This window comes from Oncorhynchus clarkii, chromosome 7 (genome assembly GCF_045791955.1).
Source record: "Oncorhynchus clarkii lewisi isolate Uvic-CL-2024 chromosome 7, UVic_Ocla_1.0, whole genome shotgun sequence".
Taxonomy (NCBI): Eukaryota; Metazoa; Chordata; class Actinopteri; order Salmoniformes; family Salmonidae; genus Oncorhynchus; species Oncorhynchus clarkii.
This window is the reverse complement of record NC_092153.1, coordinates 17,044,780-17,065,653: the sequence shown is the minus strand read 5'-3', so window position 1 is coordinate 17,065,653 and position 20,874 is coordinate 17,044,780. Positions and strand designations below refer to the sequence as shown.

The window sequence follows — 20,874 nt, the reverse complement described above, 5'->3', positions numbered from 1 at the left end:
GACATGTTAATCTTATCAGTTGTTTTCTTCTAAATAAGTCACTTCCAATCCTTTGGGTGAGCTACACACACACACACACACACACACACACACACACACACACACACACACAGCTGTTACTGTAATACCACTCACACAGATTCTCTGTCGTGAAACCTGTGTACTCAAAACACTTCTCGATAAGACAGAAAGGGAGAGGGGAAAGGCACAAGTAGAAAGAGGCTTGTATCCGGGGCTTTAGTGACGTGCTATATGCACGTGAAGAGCGACAAGTTAGTGTATAAATCGGGATCTGCTCCTTAATCTGCCTCCAGATGATAAAACAATGTAATCTCTAATCTCCTGTAAAGGAGTGTGGAGATTACTACTATCCTCTGAATGCCTCTGCAGAATACATTACATTACGTTACAATGGAACATGTTACGTTCTGATTAGGGACTGATACATTTTGGGAATATGATCCAAACCAACGACACATTCGGTTTTTTGAGAGACTTCCCAGGCAATTGCTGGGAGAAGGTGTTGCTGACACAAGACTTTATTAATGCATATGATCAATTGACCAACTTCTATGGGAAATAATAACTGAATGGACCTTTGGTCTAGTTCAGGGTTTCCCAAACTCGGTCCTGGGTGCAGGTTTTGTTTTTTGCTCTAGCACTATACAGCTGATTCAAATAACCAACTCTTCATCAAGCTTTGACTATTTGAATCAGCTGTGTTGTGCTAGAGCAAAACCCCAAACGTACACCACTGGGAGGCCCCAGGACTGAGCTTGGGAAGCCCTGGTCCAGTTAATTCCAGGTCTATAGAAACTACACAGAGGGAACACACTAATGACAGAATTACCTTATACCAACTTGGCTAATTAAGGTCGGAAATCATACGTCTCTCTCTCTCCTGCCTTCTGTGAAGAAAAAAAGGGTACTGAGTGTCAGAACCGGGATGCTGTGTCTAATGATGTGTGAAGAGCATGCTCCGAGCTCTGTGTGCATGTGTGTGTGTGGTTGATCTACACAGAGTGTCTGGAACACACACACACCTCGGAGTGTGAGACATCTGCTGTACATGAATACACCTGGGGCTACACCTCCACTGATAATCCACTGATAATCACCTTCTGATCATATATTATCCGTTTTATTTCATTTTATTGACATGTTCTTATTCATTTTCGTCCTATCTGATGTGACTTCCTTGTTATATGTGTGTGTGTGTGTGAAATGGGTTGTGACAGTCATGTGAAATTCACTGTAAATACAGTTAGAAATTCAATCTACCCTCTGAACTGACTGTGAGAGGAGCTTACATAAAACAGCCTTCTCTTCAGATGGGAATCTTGAGCTGAGGGATTTAACGGATGAGAAATTGACTTAAGTGCAGGACAAGATTAATGTCAGAAATTTGCCACCAGATGGGTTTTTTCTCATTTTCTCATGGTGTGCTTTGGGTCCCAGTGCCAGTGAAACGTGGAGGAGGAAGACAACGCTGAATCATCAGTGTACTGGATTTTGTGCACAAAACCCATATTATTAGACTACTAGACTGCTGTGGGTCCTGGGTAGGATGTTTTATCTCTCCTCCTATAAAACAAAGCAAAATGTTAATAATATATTTGTCTATTCTAGTAGTGGTGTCTCTTTGTGGAAGAAACACATTAGCCAATGTTCACAGGCTCTGAGTAAAAGCCCTGTCCGTCAGCCTCAGGGTTTGACTTTCATTTTCAATGAATTGAAGAAAAAAAAACTGTCAAAGATAATGGTCAGTTTTCCAGTTCATAGCCGGTGATTCAATGCCATTCGAATTTGATTGTTCTGAGATGGAATTGACCCCAGAACACTTGGGTGAGACAGTGAGGTTTGCCTCCTCTCTCTCTCTCTCTCTCTCTCTCTCTCTCTCTCTCTCTCTCTCTCTCTCTCTCTCTCTCTCCTACCATTGCAGCTGACCGTGGAAGAGCAGAAGTGACAAATGAGGCAGGTTCTAAGGTTGGAGCAGTGTGTTGCTGTTGTGAGGAGCACGCCATGCTGGACTCTGTGGCACGGTGCTCTTATTAGTGATTGGCAGTAACCTCACATGAGTCACTGATGGGGTTGGTCAAGTGAAGGTAAATTATGTGGAAAGTAGGATGGAGGTCAAGAAGGGAGGGAGGGAGGGAGGGAGGGAGGGAGGGAGGGAGGGAGGGAGGGAGGGAGGGAGGGATTTTAGCATTAGTGCAGAGCCTAATCCTGATCATGTTGGTTAAGAACAGGAGATACATCCACATTCACCCACGGTGGGCATTCCAATGAAAGTAGTCTGATGTGACAGGATCTGCTGGGATGGATGTGACCTTTCATGCGTTAGCCTGACTGAAGCGTCCCATGCTCTGGAGTTGCATGGGGACTGCCTGGAAATGCCAACGCTGTCAGAGCTCTGGCACCAGCCCTGACACAGCCTCGACCAGGGGAGACCAGATGATGGGGTGTCTGTGAGTTGACCCGAGGGCAACAATAGACAGATGGCAGCTTTGGCTCCACTAAAGACCAACATGTCCACATAGATGCTCCATACTAGCCTATAGGCACAGAGACTCTCAGAGTGACAACCTCTCAATTTCCAATGTCAAGGCCCAGTGCAGTTAAAAACATGTTTTTCATGTGTTTTATATATTTCCCCACTATGAGTTTGGAATAATACTGTAAAATTGTGAAAATGATGATAGTGCCCTTTATAGTAAGAGCTGTTTGAAAAGGCCGCCTGAAATTTCAGTCTGTTTTGGTGGGACGGAATTTTGGCTTGCCTAGACCAATAAGAAAGAAAGTTCCAAACCTCTCTGCCAATAACAGCTTGTTTTCAGTTTCCCCCTCCCACTCAGATGATGCCCAGACAGTCTTAGCAAATATCTTTGTTGAGAAATTGCTCTTTGCTGACAAGCTATTTTTGTTTATATTTTACCATTTAGATTTTTTCTCAAATGAAGGTAATTAATTGCTACCCAGAAATGAGTTGATATTGAGATTAAAATGAGTGCATTGGAACTTTAACAAACCAGTGCCATGGTTCTGGTCTGACCATTTGATCCGTTTCGTTTCCATGCTTATTCTTCCTATACAAGCAGATCATATTTCTGGATACTTACCTGCATTGTTACCAGATTTACTGTTTCAGGTTTTACTATCTCAGTCTTTATGGTCTTTTATAACACCCTCATAATCATTGATTATCTTTTAACTCTTGATACCAATAAAAACCATGGAGATGATCTACAGTACTCTACTTGTATTATCCCTATGGTTACAGTACATCCTAAATCTACAGTAAGAAGTATGGGATCAGGACCAACAAGAGGACAAATGCACCAACCAAAATACAAGAAGATTAAATGATTGTAATGTCAAGCAGAACCCAAAAAGTAAAAAGGGAACAAGTTTTTTTTTTTTTATGTTTTAACTAGAAGTGTTTCAGCCTTTCTACCCCAGAGTGGAATAACCCTGACATAGATGCAGTTTATAAGGTGTTTATTATGTGTTTATAGCCATGTATAAAGGCGTCATGTACAGTAAGTAGCCCTCTGTGAGGATAACTATTGCCTGTTAAAGCCTTCAGAAAAGTGCAAATTCATTTTCAACGGGAACATGAGTGCAAGGGGGGACATTTTTCACATTTTTAGTCAAGCTCCTTGCCTTCTATTCTTTTAATCAAGCTTTTAGCTCTATTCAAAAGAGAGGCTAATCATAGTATTTTAATACAAACCATAACGACTTTAATCAGTGTTCATGCTGAGTTGGAAGAAAAGCCTGCCCACTGCAGCCCCTGAGAGTCAGGGTTTTCCACCCTTTGCATGCTATTGTTCCTGTTATAGAAATGTAGTATAGGCTACATTATTCTTTCAAACCTATCTGATCACTGAATTGAATTCTGTCAATGTACACTTGCACCTCACACTGTTTCTCCTGGCCACAAACAGTTTAGGGTCTACTGATTAGGTACAGGAGCAAGAATCAAATTGAGACCCCTTACCGTCCGTTCCTCTGAGCATCCTTCTTGCTTTTCTTGTTCATCACTGCAGGCACGCAGTTAGTGAGCTCGGTCCAGTCCGCATGGAGACCACAACTCCAGCCAGTAGAGAACCTAGAGAAAAGCCAGGACTCCGCTTTGCCCGGGCGGTGACAGGTACATTTCTTCTGTCCGGGCATACAATCACAGGGCTGTTCGAGGTGAATGTTTCGGACAAGGTGCCGTCCGAAAGTAGTCCCACCGGTCTTCTGGATGTGGAGGAACACTATAACGTCATCTCCTTTGATGTTGAAATCCACGTGTCGCTCAAGGTCTCGGTCTGTAAAATTGAATTTAGACAGAATTTTCGAGGAACCCTCCTCGTCCAGCCCATCTTGGTACGCGTAAATGTCGTCCCCCGAGTGATATTGGCGGAACATTCCACTCAACTTGTCCCCAGTTAGAAAGCGACAAGAGTTACTGCCGGCTGAACAAATGTACTGATAGCCTATCATCAAGAAGACCACGGCCAGTATCGGAATCAAAATGAGTTTGTTGGATTTATCCTCCATTGTGCGTGGTGAAATAGTCATGCCATTGATATAAGCGGTAACATAAAGTCTCCAGCCAAACAAAATGCTCTAACTCCTCGTGCACCCTGCTTCATCGTAGCCTAGATGGTTACAGTTGTCAAACTTGATGTCTCCTTTGGAGCGATGCACATCTCTCTAGACAGGCAGCCTATTTATTTCCAGCAGCAAAATGTAATAATAAACTGTTCCCAACGCTGTGCCAATGTATCGTCTTCTATTGTCAGAAGCAAGGGAGAAATTTGTGAAATTGGAAAAGGAGACATAGCCTATCCGGGGTAGTCTATCTCACGAGCGCGCAGCTGATTCAGCATCTTCTTCCACAACGGCTCTGTCCGGAGGCGGCGACTGCAAGCTCGCATAAATGCATCACGCTGTCATTAGTAGCATAACCACCAGGCGCACACGCACTACTCATGCATCTCTCTATAACCTAACCAGTCCACTGTTCATTTGAAACGTTTGCGTCACCGCGACAATGTTTTTAAATAATAATTGTGTGTCGCTTAAGGCCGGCTCTTCAAGTCAGCATCTCAACAACAATTGTTCTTCTGTGCGCAGGGCAGTAAATTGAAAGCGGAGGATAGAGAACCCTCTGCATATGAACCAATTATTTATTATCACTTGCTGCAAAATCAACCAATCCATGAACATAGCCTACGTGAAATACCCATTGGCCACCATACCAATGTTCGCAGTAAAACATTACTTTTTAAGCCAATCCAAACAGGGGATACTTGATTATGCCTACAGACCTACACCGGCCATCCCCATTAATGGAAATCAAATTCCTTCGCGGGCAGCTTGCAAAGGAGTTTCTGATGTCAAACTTCTGGTTCATCAAATTTCCAATAGTAACTGCATTACTTTTATACAAATGTCGTATGTCTTCTTGGTTTTAAAGTGAGCCCTGTGCTGACCTGAACGGTCTATACTAGGCTATAGCGTTTCAGAACCTTGGACAGGTCCAATAGCGACAGATAGTACCTAGATTATAGGAAAGCAAAGCACCTTTGTAACCAGTGCATTAGTGTGTGTATGTGTGTCAAATCAAATCAAATCAAATGTTATTGGTCACAAACACATATTTAGCAGATGTTATTGCGGGTGTAGCAAATTGCTTCTGTTCCTAGCTCCAACAGTGCAATAATATCTAACAATTCACAACAATATACACAAATCTAAAGTAAAAGAATGGAGTTAAGAAATATATAAATATTAGGATGAGCAATGTTGCGTGGCATTGACTAGAATACAGTAGAATAGAATACAGTTTATACATATGAAATGAGTAAAGCAGCAAGTAAACATTATTAACATGACTAGTGTTCCATTATTAAAGTCACTGGTGATTCCATATCTATGTACATAGGACAGCAGCCTCTAAGGTGCAGGGTTGAGTAACCGGGTGGTACCGGCTAGTGATGGCTACTTAACAGTCTGATGGCCTTGAGATAGAAGCTGTTTTTCAGTCTCTCGGTCCCAGCTTTGATGCACCTATACTGACCTCGCCTTCTGGAAGGTAGCGGGTCTAAGGGTCTAAGGTGTCAGTTAAGGTAGAGGTAATATGATCCTTAACTAGCCTCTCAAAGCACTTCATGATGACAGAAGTGAGTGCTACGGGGCGATAGTCATTTAGTTCAGTTACCTTTGCTTTCTTGGGTACAGGAACAATGGTGGACATCTTGAAGCAAGTGAGGCAGCAGACTGGGATAGGGAGAGATTGAATATGTCCGTAAACACTCCAGCCAGCTGGTCTGCACATGCTCTGAGGCCCCGGCTATGGATGCCGTCTGGGCCGGCAGCCTTGTGTGTGTGTGTGTGTGTGTGTGTGTGTGTGTGTGTGTGTGTGCGTGTGCGTGTGCGTGTGCGTGTGAGCGCAAGTGCATGTGTGTAATCATTTGCTGAGGATTTTCATTGCAATGCACCTCCAACATTACTGCCTTTTCCAAAATTACACCATAACCTGCATGGCCTTGCAGGACAGTGTGCATGAATATAGTCCACTCTCATGCTGTTCTCAATCTGTATCATAAAGACTGTAAGTGCTTCCACTAAGCTTTTTAACAAATGCATGTTTCTTAAGCTTTTATATAGATCTCAAGCTTTTGTTGAGATTTGCCTGAAACCCCCACCATCAAAGGCTTTTATAACGATGTGGTGAAACGCTTTAGTATTCCATCGTCTTTTTGCCGTGACTGCTCCAGCACATGACTCCTGCCCTGTCCTGTTCTGCGGTAACATAATCACAGCTTTGATCAGCATCGGAAAATGTGACATTGTGGTTTGTGTCACTGCAGCCAGGAGAACAAAGCCATAAGCTGTGAGTGTTAGAGCTTCAGTGGTGAGAGACTGTGGATAATACAGCAGAAGTTGTGTTGTGGAAAGGGATGAAGACAACAGCTGTGTCCTCAAGCTTTCCACTGTCAAGGGACCACACGCAGTTGAATAAGTTCAAACATAACACCGTAAAAAAACTATACAGATAAGTTCTCTCCATTTTCCTCTCCTCGTTGGTTGAACATGATCCCACTTGCCAAACTGTTTGATGGTCACATGGACACCTTTGAAAAGATGTTTGGTAGTTGGAGCCATTCCCAATACTACAATCATTGATTACAGCCATACGATTGAGCTAATGTACATTACTCAATAAGGTTGGGGTCTTATTATTCAATTGAATCCAGTCTAATCAGGAACAGAATAAAAAATTCCAGTCCTGGTGACTGTAAACATCAAGATCAGCCGTCCCGGCCAACAAATGTTGGTTCTCAGAATCGTTACGGGAATCTTCTGTGCTAGCTGGCTACCCCCTTGGCACCAGTCCCAGTTAGTGAGGTGTGGTAAAGAGTCTTGTAATCCTGTGGCTGTGATGTTTATAGGGCCTGAGACTCTGACAAGCAGGCAGCGGTATGAGGAACAACCCCTCAGAGTGCAGACTCAGCACCTCACCGCTGATATACAGCCCCGACGGGCACAGGTGACTACAGGAAATTAGATATTTTTTATACGTAACCTTTTTTTAAACATTCCCTGGAGTCCTGAGATGTGAGGACAGATCATGTGACTGTTTGCGTTCATGCTCTGTGTATGTGTTGTATTTCTGTCCTAGAACTGGATCACATTGAAGGGGTACATAACATGTCCTCTCAGTTTCAATAGGTATAAGTAGTTCTGGTTGAAGAGGTCCAAGAGAAATCCTCATTGGAGAGCTGAGATGGCCCTCCAAATCAATACACTTTCTGGACAGGAAGTGACATCTAACTCCATAGGTGCATGAATCACACACTGTGCCATTCGCCTTGACTGCATATAACTGACTGTGTGTGTGTGTGTGTGTGTGTGTGTGTGTGTGTGTGTGTGTGTGTGTGTGTGTGTGTGTGTGTGTGTGTGTGTGTGTGTGTGTGTGTGTGTGTGTGTGTGTGTGTGTGTGTGTGTGTGTGTGCGTGTGTGTCCAACACATAAATGAGTTAGATAGAAGCCCTTGCTTCTGTAGAGACCCACTGCCCTGTGGAGCTCCAGTGCCAAGCTTCCGCCCCCCACTGTCCCCCATGGTCCAACTACACAATGGTAAAGCTCCCATGTCTTCCTCTTGGGCCTGTATAAAAGCCTTCTCGCTCATGCTCAGCCCACCAAGGTTACCATGGCAGCTATGATTGCTCTGTGTGCCAGGAGGGCCATTACCCACTTTCCTGTCCAAACAGGAAATATACAGAACCTGTCTCCGTGATTTGGAAGGAAATTGGGGCGTTGGAGGAGGACTGTTGGGTTCCGACAGGAGTCTGTCACCTCAGCCTACCAGCGCTTTGCCATCGGGCCAGTGCTGGGGGAGGAAGTACTCACCGCTGCAACATCCCAGGGTAAGGCCTCTCTATCTCTCTGCAGAGGAAAAATCACACGTGAAAAGGCCCACAAGTAATTGCTGTCCTACCTGTCTACTTAAAGCTAGAATTAAACTAGTTGAAACACATGTACTGGCAGCTTTGACATACTGTATGGTGCAATCCATGAACGCACAAGCATCAGAATCCTTCCTGTGAATTAATGCATCCATGTTTCTTTTACCTCAAAATATGATAATTACAAGTGCTGCTGTGTGAGATAAAGAGCTTAGATGTGTCATCAAGTGTTTCCGACGGTGTTTTACCTCCCTCTCTGTCTCCTGCTGTTGATTTCACAGGAGTGATCCAGTGCTGGGGTGTCCTCTCTGCAGACAATCTCCTCTCTGCAGGCAGTCTCCTCTCTGCAGGCAGTCTCCTCTCTGCAGACAATCTCCTCTCTGCAGGCAGTCTCCTCTCTGCAGGCAGTCTCCTCTCTGCAGACAATCTCCTCTCTGCAGACAATCTCCTCTCTGCAGACAGTCTCCTCTCTGCAGGCAGTCTCCTCTCTGCAGGCAGTCTCCTCTCTGCAGGCAGTCTCCTCTCTGCAGACAGTCTCCTCTCTACAGGCAGTCTCCTCTCTGCAGACAGTCTCCTCTCTGCAGACAGTCTCCTCTCTGCAGGCAGTCTCCTCTCTGCAGACAGTCTCCTCTCTACAGGCAGTCTCCTCTCTGCAGGCAGTCTCCTCTCTGCAGACATTCTCCTCTCTACAGGCAGTCTCCTCTCTGCAGACAGTCTCCTCTCTGCAGGCAGTCTCCTCTCTGCAGGCAGTCTCCTCTCTGCAGACAGTCTCCTCTCTACAGGCAGTCTCCTCTCTGCAGGCAGTCTCCTCTCTGCAGGCAGTCTCCTCTCTGCAGACAGTCTCCTCTCTGCAGGCAGTCTCCTCTCTGCAGACAGTCTCCTCTCTGCAGACAGTCTCCTCTCTGCAGGCAGTCTCCTCTCTACAGACAGTCTCCTCTCTACAGGCAGTCTCCTCTCTGCAGACAGTCTCCTCTCTGCAGGCAGTCTCCTCTCTACAGACAGTCTCCTCTCTGCAGGCAGTCTCCGGGCAGAGGGGAAATGATCCATTGCAGCAAGGGCCATTGTAGTAATTCCTTGACTGTGAGGTGCTGTTACATTGATTGAGTTATGGACATAATTGAAGGAGATGAAAGATTTCAAGAAGAAAATAAAAACAGTGTGAAAAAAAAGTGTGAAAAAACTCAACCACATACGTGTTTTTAATCATATTCTTTAGAATTTCAGCCATGTACTGTATATTACTGTATATGTCACATTTCAAAGGATCCATTTAAAGTGAGTCAAAAGTGTGAAGCTGTGAGAGTGAATTCTCAGGTGTCCTTTTTCCTTGGCCCTGATAGAATTCTTTAAAAGATATGTCAGTGTTCATTAGAAATCGTGCTATAGTTGTGTGATGGATGCACTGAAAAGAAGGTCTCAAGTCAAACCATAGATGACTCAGTAATGGGTGAATTGGGTATACATAAAAGTATTTTGGATTAGCATAGGATTCCGATAGATGTGTACTTTTTAAAATCTTTCAAATATAAGCATTTGAGTCTGTCTGGAGTGCCAAATGGCTGGGTTTGCAGTTTTGGTCTTTGAAATGATTTCAAATAGTATTTGAACCCAGGTCTGGTAAATAGGAAGGATGCATAGACGGGTTGGTTGTTTAGCAACAAAACCGACACATGTGCAACTAACTATGGGGAAAAACAGACAGGCTTAGATTGTTGACAACATGTAAACTATATTTCGTCTCCAATATTTATTGAAAACAAATACATTTTCACAATGCGCACTTTCTCTTAAATACTTCGTTCCAGTTGTTGGTTTGCTAGCTAACACATTTTTGCCATAGAATTGACATGAAAAGGGTCAAAAAAAGTCAAAACAAGACATGTTATGAAGAACATGACAAAAACATCTGAAATTAGTCCCTTACGATTCCCTGCATGGCAGTTTCTTGTCATGCTGGCTAGCAATCAGCTAACAATCAGCTAACCCATCTATAGGGAAGGACATTCATAGGATGCAGAATAGGATATAGACTAGACTCACTGGCCTTTCTTGGTAATGGTAGGGCTAAATACCTTGATCTGTGTGTGTGTGTGTGTGTGTGTGTGTGCGTGTGTGTGTGTGTGTGTGTGTGTGTGTGTGTGTATGTGTGTGTGTGTGTGTGTGTGTGTGTGTGTGTGTGTGTGTGTGTGTGTGTGTGTATGTGTGTGCGCGCGTGTGCGTGCATGGGTGGGTGCTTGCGGGTGTGCGTGCGTGGGTGCTGAGTTAACCCAGTGTACCACCTGAGTCAAGGAGGAAGTGGGAGCTGTGCCACACAGACCCTGGCACCAGACTAGCCCTCCCCAGCTAATGTATTACTCCACCACTAAAGACCAGGGCCGACATTCAATCATTCCATAGTGCTTCAAATCTCAATATAATCTCAAAATATGTATTTATATGTTGTTAAAGTCATATCCCAACTACAGTATATATATAAACAAAATGTGTATTTGTCTGAAATTATTTTCTGTTAATACAGCTGTTGTTGCTGTTGTTTTTCCCAAGGCAGTATGTGTAATACTGTCAATGAATCATGGTGGAATTCATGCAGTAATATGTGTGGGTATTCAGGACTTTCACAAGCAACTTGGGGAGGAAAACAAGGTGAACAGCCTGTGGATCCAGTCTGAATCACAGAAAGTCATTATCTACTGAAAACACCTTCCCCAGAGGAGGAGCAAGGAAGCTTCAAACGGATATCTTAATATTATAATGCAGTCACATTGCACAAAACTAGGAGAATTGCACTGGGAAATCTGTGAAAGCTTGATATGCCTGGGCTGCTTAGGTAAGTGCATTGGACAACTGTACATCAAAGCCTCAAAATATTCAGTGAGCAGAGCAGAAATGGTAAGAAAAATATACTAATGGATTAGTCATCTCCCTCCGGCCGTAAATATAGTGAATCTCATCTTGGCACATTCCATAAGGCAGCCAACAGGGAATCTTTTATAGTACATTCCCTGAGTGACATGTTCCACAGTGACATGGTATGCGTCCCAAAAAGCACCCTATTACCCATATAGTGCATTACCTTTGAGCAGGGTCCATAGGGCTCTGGTTAAAAGTAGGACACTTTTAGGGAATATGGTGCCATTTGGGATGCAGAATGGTGAGAGCTGACAGAAATAGAAGATAGAGAATGTTGTGTGTCACGTTGTATAAATGATTGGAGACAGGCGCAGGAATTTGTAATAGGGGGGTTTAATACTCCACCAAAATATACAACATGCCATGAAAAGGTATGGGGACGAAGCCCAAAACAAACACGTATATAAAATACATGGGATGTAACCCAAACAAAAGAGCGAGGTAAAACCTCTAATAAATACACAGGACAAGACCCGCAATACACTACACGGGACAAGATTCGTAATAACGAGTACACAATACATGCAGCACGAAAGCCGAAACAACAAAGCACAGGTACTCATAAGACCAACGGACATGGGAACAATAACCCACAAGACAATGGTGAACAGAGGGCACATATATACAATTACTAATCAGGGGAATTGGAATCAGGTGTGCGTAATGAGACAGTTCAGCGACACCTAGAAGGCCGGTGACGTAGACCTCCGGAACTGGTACACAGAATGAGCAGCAGTACCGGTGGAATCCGTGACATTGTGTCCTCAACAACCCTTAGTAGAATATATTGTTGGTTAGCAGAAACAATACTTCAAAACAAACATTTGTTGACCTTTAAATTATTAATGAAGCCAATTACAGTACCAGTCAAAAGTTTGGACACACCTACTCATTCCAGGGTTTTTCTTTGTTTTACAATTTTCTACATTGTAGAATAATAGCAAAGACATCAAACTATGAAATAACACACATGGAATTATGTAGTAACCAAAAAAGTGTTAAACAAATGAGATTGAGATTGAGATTCTTAAAAGTAGCCACCCTTTGACTAATGATAGCTTTGCACACTTGGTATTCTCTCATCCAGCTTCATGAGGTAGTCACCTAGAATGAATATAAATTAACAGGTGTGCCTTGTTAAAAGTTCATTTGTGTAATTTCTTTCCTTCTTAATGTGTTTGAGCCAATCAGTTGTGTTGTGACAAGGTAGGGTTGGTATACAGAAGATAGCCCTATTTGGTAAAAGACCAAGTTCAAATTATGGCAAGAACAGCTCAAATAAGCAAAGAGAAACAACAGTCCATCATTACTTTAAAACATGAAGGTCAGTCAATCAGAAAATTGAATGAACGTTGAAAGTTTCTTCAAGTGCAGTAACAACAACCATCAAGAGCTATGATGAAACGGGCTCTCATGAGGACCTCCACAGGAAAGGAAGACCCAGAGTTACCTCTGCTGCAGAGGATACGTTCATTAGAGTTACCAGCCTCATAAATTGCAGCCCAAATAAATGCTTCACAAAGTTCAAGTAACAGACACATCTCAACATCAACTGTTCAGAGTAGACTGTGTGAATCAAGCCTTCATGGTCGAATTGCTGCAAAGAGACCACTACTAAAGGACACCAATAAGAAGAAGAGACTTGCCTGGGCCAAGAAATAAAAGCAATGTACATTAGACCGGTAGAAATCTGTCCTTTGGTCTGATGGGTTCGATTTTTTGTTCCAACCGCATGTGTTTCTGAGACACAGAACAGGCGAACAGATGATCTCCGCATGTGTGGTTCCCACCGTAAAGCATGGAGGAGGAGCTGTGATTGTGTGGGTGCTTTGCTGGTGACACTGTCAGTGATCAATTTATAATTCAAGGCACACTTAACCAGCATGGCTACCACAGCATTCTGCAGCGATACACCATCCCATCTGGTTTGCGCTTAGTGGGGGCTATCATTTGTTTTTCAAAAGGACAATGACCCAACACACTTCCAGGCTGTGTAAGGGCTATTTGACCAAGAAGGAGAGTGATGGAGTGCTGCATCAGATGACCTGGCCTCCACAATCACCTGACCTCAACCCAATCGAGATGGTTTGTGATGAGTTGGACCGCAGAGTGAAGGAAAAGTAGCTAACAAGTGCTCAGCATATGTAGAAACTCCTTCAAGACTGTTGGAAAAACATTCCAGGTGAAGCTGGTTGAGAGAATGCCAAGAGTGTGCAAAGCTGTCATCAAGGCAAAGCGGGGCTTATAATACATATATTTGAATTTGTTTAACACTTATTTGGTTACTACATGATTCCAGATGTGTTATTTCATAGTTGTGATGTCTTCACCATTCTACAATGTAGAAAATAGTAAAAATAAAGAAAAACCCTTGAATGAGTAGGTGTGTCCAAACTTTTGACTGGTAGTGCATATCAACATAAAGGAACACCATTTTAAATAACATTGTGAGGATTCTTTCAACAAGCAGCAGTTGGAATGATGAAAAGAATGATGCAGCTAGTGCTCTATTTTTCAAGAGCAGTGCTTCAAAAGGACACCTGAAGTAGATGTAGGATACGTTCCAAATGGCATCCTATCTCCCTATGTAGTGCACTCTATTGGGCATGGGGTCCCATTTGGGACAGAGCAGTATATTAACCTTGTTCAGCTATATATGTCTGTTATTATGTTTGCAATTGTGAGTCATGAAGATCAGTGAAATCTCATCCGGCCCGAATGTGTGGACAGTTTCAAATCCATTTGTATTGCAGTAGTATCTGAAAGGGCCGAAGCAGCATTAATATGCTATGTAAGAAGATTGTTCTGTGATGATGACCTTTCGCTAAGCACTAAGCCTTGGAAGATAATGTTTGATAAAAACAAGAGAATGTGTAGAGAAAGCTTAATATGTGAACTCCAAATAGGCCAGAGGACAGGTTTTTGCTATCTCCGTGGTCACAGAGCTACCAGCCCATTTGGCATTTAAACACATGTCTGCGATAACATCCTCTTCTTTTCTTTTTCCCCTGGCCTCTAGAGAAAATCTCTGAGCCTTTCTAAATGTCAAGTTAAGTGCTTCTCTTGTCCTGGCTTGACAGGAATGAGATCCCTTCTCAGAATTGGAAGAGAATCAGGCTGAGAGTTGCCAGGGACTATGTCGGATATCGCCCTTTCAGATCTACACCCTTTATTGTCTTTCAACCTGTCAAATTAAGATAGCTACTGATGCTCTCCACCTGCACACTGAGATAGAGAACTCCAGTATTTCAATTGAATAGAAAGTGGAGCCATAACCGATGTATTTGCTAACATTCCTAACAAGGTACATCGATATGCACTATGATCTCTGTTAATATATGTCGATGTCAACTTCCCATCTCCCTATTGGATAGCAACAGCCAGTACTCAAACACTTCCCCTCTTGCCATGCTTGGCTCACTGCAGTTGTGTGAACTCTCTACCTCCAACACCAGAGTGATACTGTACAGACTTTACACAGTGAGTTACGTAGAGAGACTGGAAGTCTGAAAGCGTTGCATCACAGAAGTCAAGAAGACACCCAAACATATTGATTAAAAGCTGTATAACTGAATATTCCGGGAAGACAAGTGGGGAGGAGCCATTTAGAAATGACCACTGCTTATAAGTAGTGTTATAATGAGATCATTACTTTTTTGTGTGCTGGAGCCAGGCCAAAGGGAGTGAAACACAGCTTGATGTGATGTCACATGACATAAAGCACATGGATCTATCGTCATTAAGAAGACGTGCCCCATCCCAGATTTACAACTAGTGAACACAGGGCTGTAAGCAGCAACCTTGAGATGCATATTGCACTGATGTAAAAAATAACCATCAGAACCGGTGAGTGCTACTCACTAACATACTATTCGGTGTAGCACTATCTTGGAAGATTGTGAGAAGTTCTCATGTCTCACAGTTCCTCCATGAGTGTCGGAGCCCACCTACACTCTTAAGCTGTGACTTGTGAACTATCTTCCCTTCCTTATTGCTGACCAGAATTGGGCCAATAACTGAAAAGTTGCTACTTCACTTGCTCGAATCACCGAGTTGATTAGGTGAAAAAAAAGCGGTCGATTTGCCCCTGAGCAAGGCACTTAACCCTAATTTCTCCAGGGTCGCTGTCAATAATGGCTGATCCCTGACCGCGGCCCCCACTCTCCGAGGGTTTCTCAGGGGGAGTGGGATATGCAGAAATCACATTTCCAATTCACACCACACACTTATACAGGTTACACGCTTGTACATGTGTGAAACAGGACAAATATAAGCACCCCCTATCTGACCTTTGGTTTGATGACCTGTGATATAGAACCAGGTTGGAGATGAGTGAAAACAACAAGACCTTTCACCTTCCAGGAAAAAATAGAAGAAGAAGCAGCCATTTTTTGACTGGTACAACTTGCAGACTTGTTTACGTGTTGCTGTGCGTTTTGCTGCCAACCTTACTTTGCTACAGTTTTTACTTTTTATTTACGTTTATATTTTTTGTTTTTCCCTCACTCAACATTTTTTCATACAACTTTTTCACTCCGGACGTTTTATCTGGACATGGTTCGTCAGGACCTTCAACAGCCGAAGCCAAGTAGTAACATTAACATGATGCCTTCTAATTGCAGTCCCTGTACTCATACAATACAGGAGAACGATCGCCTTACGGCGAGGATAGCTGTGCTGCAAGCCCAGCTTCAGACGCAATTGTTAGGCAAGGGTAATTTCAGTGTAGGAAAGGATGAAACAGCGTCTGTGCCACCAGTAAGTACAGATAGTAACGTTAGTACAAATCCCCTCGCAACTTTCCGGACAACTTTCTCATGGCTTCTGGAGGGAAATGCTGTATGAATGCTCAACTGGTGTTGCTCATTCAGCCAACAGAAACTTTCAACCGGTTTCCCCCATTAAGCAGCGAGTCAGAGTCTGAGGCCGAGCCTTCTCTGGTCTCTACTCCTCCCGTTACGGGGTCTGAGACGCTTCCCACCATTAGCTCTGACAAATTGAAAACCCTAGTCATTGGCGACTCCATTACCCACAGTATTAGACTAATTAGATAATTGGCCCTCTTTCTGGGACTCACCCGCAAACAGGACCAAGCCTGACCTGTTGAGGGGTGATGGATTCCATCCTAGCTGGAGGGGTGCCCTCATCTTATCTACCAACATAGACAGGGCTCTAACTCCTCTAGCTCCACAATGAAATAGGGTGCAGGCCAGGCAGCAGGCTGTTAGCCAGCCTGCCAGCTTAGTGGAGTCTGCCACTAGCACAGTCAGTGTAGTCAGCTCAGCTATCCCCATTGAGACCGTGTCTGTACCTCGACCTAGGTTGGGCAAAACTAAACATGGCGGTGTTCACTTTAGCAATCTCACTAGAATAAAGACATCCTCCATTCCTGCCATTATTGAAAGAGATCATGATAACTCACATCTCAAAATAGGGCTTCTTAATGTTAGATCCCTCACTTCAAAGGCAGTTATAGTCAATGAACTAATCACTGATCATAATCTTGATGTGATTGGCCTGACAGAAACATGGCTTAAGCCTGATGAATTTACTGTGTTAAATGAGGCCTCTCCTCCTGGTTACGCTAGAGACCATATCCCCCATGCATCCCGCAAAGGCGGAGGTGTTGCTAACATTTACGATAACAAATTTCAATTTACAAACCCCCCCCCCCCCCCCCCCCCCCGACGTTTTCGTCTTTTGAGCTTCTAGTCATGAAATCTATGCAGCCTACTCAATCACGTTTTATAGCTACTGTTTGCAGGCATCCTGGGCCGTATACCGCGTTCCTCACTGAGTTCCCTGAATTCCTATCGGACCTTGTAGCCATAGCAGATAATATTCAAATTTTTGGTGACTTTAATATTCACATGGAAAAGTCCACAGACCCACTCCAAAAGGCTTTCGGAGCCATCATCGACTCAGTGGGTTTTGTCCAACATGTCTCTGGAACCACTCACTGTCACAGTCATACTCTGGACCTAGTTTTGTCCCATGGAATAAATGTTGTGGATCTTAATGTTTTTCCTCATAATCCTGGACTATCGGACCACCATTTTATTACATTTGCAATCGCAACAAATAATCTGCTCAGACCCCAACCAAGGAACATCAAAAGTCATGCTATAAATTCTTAGACAACACAAAGATTCCTTGATGCCCTTCTAGACTCCCTCTGCCTACCCAAGGATGTCAGAGGACAAAAATCAGTTAACCACCTAACTGAGGAACTCAATTTAAACTTGTGCAATACCCTAGATGCAGTTGCACCCCTAAAAACTAAAAATATCTGTCATAAGATACTAGCTCCCTGGTATACAGAAAATACCAGAGCTCTGAAGCAAGCTTCCAGAAAATGGCACCAATGGCACCACACCAAACTGGAAGTCTTCCGACTAGCTTGGAAAGACAGTACCGTGCAGTATCGAAGAGCCCTCACTGTTGCTCGATCATCCTATTTTTCCAACTTAATTGAGGAAAATAAGAACAATCCGAAATGTATTTTTGATGCTGTTGCAAAGCAGCATTCCCCAAGAGAGGATGGCTTTCACTTCAGCAGTAATAAATTCATGAACTTCTTTGAGGAAAAGATCATGATCATTAGAAAGCTAATTTAAATCTGCGTATCCCTCCAAAGCTCAGTTGTCCTGAGTCTGCACAACTCCGCCAGGACCTAGGATCAAGAGAGACACTCAAGTGTTTTAGTACTATATCTCTTGACAAAATCATGAAAATAATCATGGCCTCTAAACCTTCAAGCTGCATACTGGACCCTATTCCAACTTAACGACTGAAAGAGCTGCTTCCTGTGCTTGGCCCTCCTATGTTGAACATAATAAATGGCTCTGTATCCACCGGATGCGTACCAAACTCACTAAAAGTGGCAGTAATAAAGCCTCTCTTGAAAAAGCCAAACCTTGACCCAGAAAATATAAAAAAACTATCGGCCTATATCGAATCTTCCATTCCTCTCAAAAATTTGAGAAACAGCTGTTGTGTAGCAAATCAAATCAAATCAAAATCAAATCAAATGTATTTATATTATATAGCCCTTCGTACATCAGCTGATATCTCAAAGTGCTGCACAGAAACCCAGCCTAAAACCCCAAACAGCAAGCAATGCAGGTGTAGAAGCACGGTGGCTAGGAAAAACTCCCTAGAAAGGCCAGAACCTAGGAAGAAACCTAGAGAGGAACCAGGCTATGTGGGGTGGCCAGTCCTCTTCTGGCTGTGCCGGGTGGAGATTATAACAGAACATGGCCAAGATGTTCAAATGTTCATAAATGACCAGCATGGTCCAATAATAATAAGGCAGAACAGTTGAAACTGGAGCAGCAGCACGGCCAGGTGGACTGGGGACAGCAAGGAGTCATAATGTCAGGTAGTCCTGAGGCATGGTCCTAGGGCTCAGGTCCTCCGAGAGAGAGAAAGAAAGAGAGAAAGAGAGAATTAGAGAGAGCACACTTAAATTTACACAGGTAATCGAATAGGACAGGAGAAGTACTCCAGATATAACAAACTGACCCGACACATAAACTACTGCAGCATAAATACTGGAGGCTGAGACAAGAGGGGTCAGGAGACACTGTGGCCCCATCCAAGGACACCCCCGGACAGGGCCAATATAGGATATAACCTTCCTGTTTGGAAGCAACTCACTGCCTTCCTGAAGACAAACAATGTATACGAAATGCTTCAGTCTGGTTTTAGACCCCATCATAGCACTGAGACTGCACTTGTGAAGTGGTAAATTACCTTTTAATGGCGTCAGACCGAGGCTCTGCATCTGTCCTCGTGCTCCTAGACCATAGTGCTGCTTTTGATACCATCGATCACCACATTCTTTTGGAGAGATTGGAAACCCAAATTGGTCTACACGGAAAAGTTCTGGCCTGGTTTAGATCTTATCTGTCGGAAAGATATCAGTTTGTCTCTGTGAATGGTTTGTCCTCAAACAAATCAACTGTAAATTTCGGTGTTCCTCGAGGATCCGTTTTAGGACCACTATTGTAATCATTATATATTTTCCCAAGAAACAAAGAGATCTTCTCTTGATGGTTGTACAGTCGTCTCAAATAAAACTGTGATGGACCTCGGCGTTACTCTGGACCTTGATCTCTCTTTTGACGAACATATCAAGACTGTTTCAAGGACAGCTTTTTTCCATCTACGTAACATTGCAAAAATCAGAAACTTTCTGTCCAAAAATGATGGCGAAATATTAATCCATGCTTTTGTTACTTCTAGGTTAGACTACTGCAATGCTCTACCTTCTGGCTACCCAGATAAAGCACTAAATAAACTTCAGTTAGTGCTAAATACGGCTGCTAGAATCCTGACTAGAACCAAATAATTTGATCATATAACTCCAGTGCTAGCCTCCCTACACTGGTATCCTGTTAAGGCAAGGGCTGATTTCAAGGTTTTACTGCTAACCTACAACGCATTACACGGGCTTGCTCCTACATATCTTTCTGATTTGGTCCTGCGGTACATACCTACCCGTACGCTACGGTCACAAGACGCAAGCCTCCTAATTGTCCCTAGAATTTCTAAGCAAACAGCTGGAGACAGGGCTTTCTCCTATAGAGCTCCATTTTTATGGAATGGTCTGCCTACCCATGTGAGAGACGCAGACTCGGTCTCAACCTTTAAGTCTTTACTGAAGACTCATCTCTTCAGTAGGTCATATGATTGAGTGTAGTCTGGCCCAGGAGTGTGAAGGTGAATGGAAAGGCTCTGGAGCAACGAACCGCCCTTGCTGTCTCTGCCTGGCCGGTTCCCCTCTCTCTACTGGGATTCTCTGCCTCTAAGGGGCTGAGTCACTGGCTTACTGGTGCTCTTCCATGCCGTTCCTAGTAGGGGAGTGTCACTTGAGTGGGTTGAGTCACTGACGTGATCTTCCTGTCTGGGTTGGCGGCCCTCCCTTGGGTTGTGCTGTGGCGGAGATCTTTGTGGGCTATACTCGCCTTGTCTCAGGATGGTAAGTTGGTGGTTGAAGATATCCCTCTAGTGGTGTGGCGGCTGTGCTTTGGCAAAGTGGGTGGGGTTATATCCTGCCTGTTTGGCCCTGTCCGGGGGTATCATCGGATGGGGCCACAGTGTCTCCTGACCCCTCCTGTCTCAGCCTCCTGTATTTATGCTGAAGTGTTTATGTGTCGGGGGGCTAGGGTCAGTCCAGTCTCTTGACAACAAGGTTGATGAAAACCAGAGAGGCATCAGAGACTGTAACGTTCTTTGCTTCACGGAAACATGGCTCACTCGGGAGACTCTGTCGGAGTCGGTGCAGCCAGCTGGTTTCTTCACACATCGCACTGACAAAAACAACCATCTTTCTGGTAAGAAGAGGGGCGGGGGGGAATGCCTTATGATCAACGAGACGTGGTGTGATCATAACAACATACAGGAACTCAAGTCCATCTGTTCACCTGACTTAGAATTCCTCACAATCAAATGTCGGCCAAGGGAATTCTCTTCGATTATAATCACAGCCGTATAT

The 20,874-nt window shown here is 43.8% G+C and overlaps 1 protein-coding gene across 1 annotated transcript in view; it reads right to left on the bottom strand.

Moving 5' to 3' along the window:
• The window catches only part of LOC139414127 (heparan-sulfate 6-O-sulfotransferase 3-B-like), a 31,309-nt gene extending 26,740 nt beyond the window's left edge, over positions 1-4,569 (bottom strand). Inside the window, exon 1 of the mRNA XM_071162007.1 lies at positions 4,001-4,569. Within this exon, the coding sequence (XP_071018108.1) occupies positions 4,001-4,569 (569 nt within the window). The remainder of the gene's footprint in view (positions 1-4,000) is intronic.
• Positions 4,570-20,874: the final 16,305 nt, after the last annotated feature.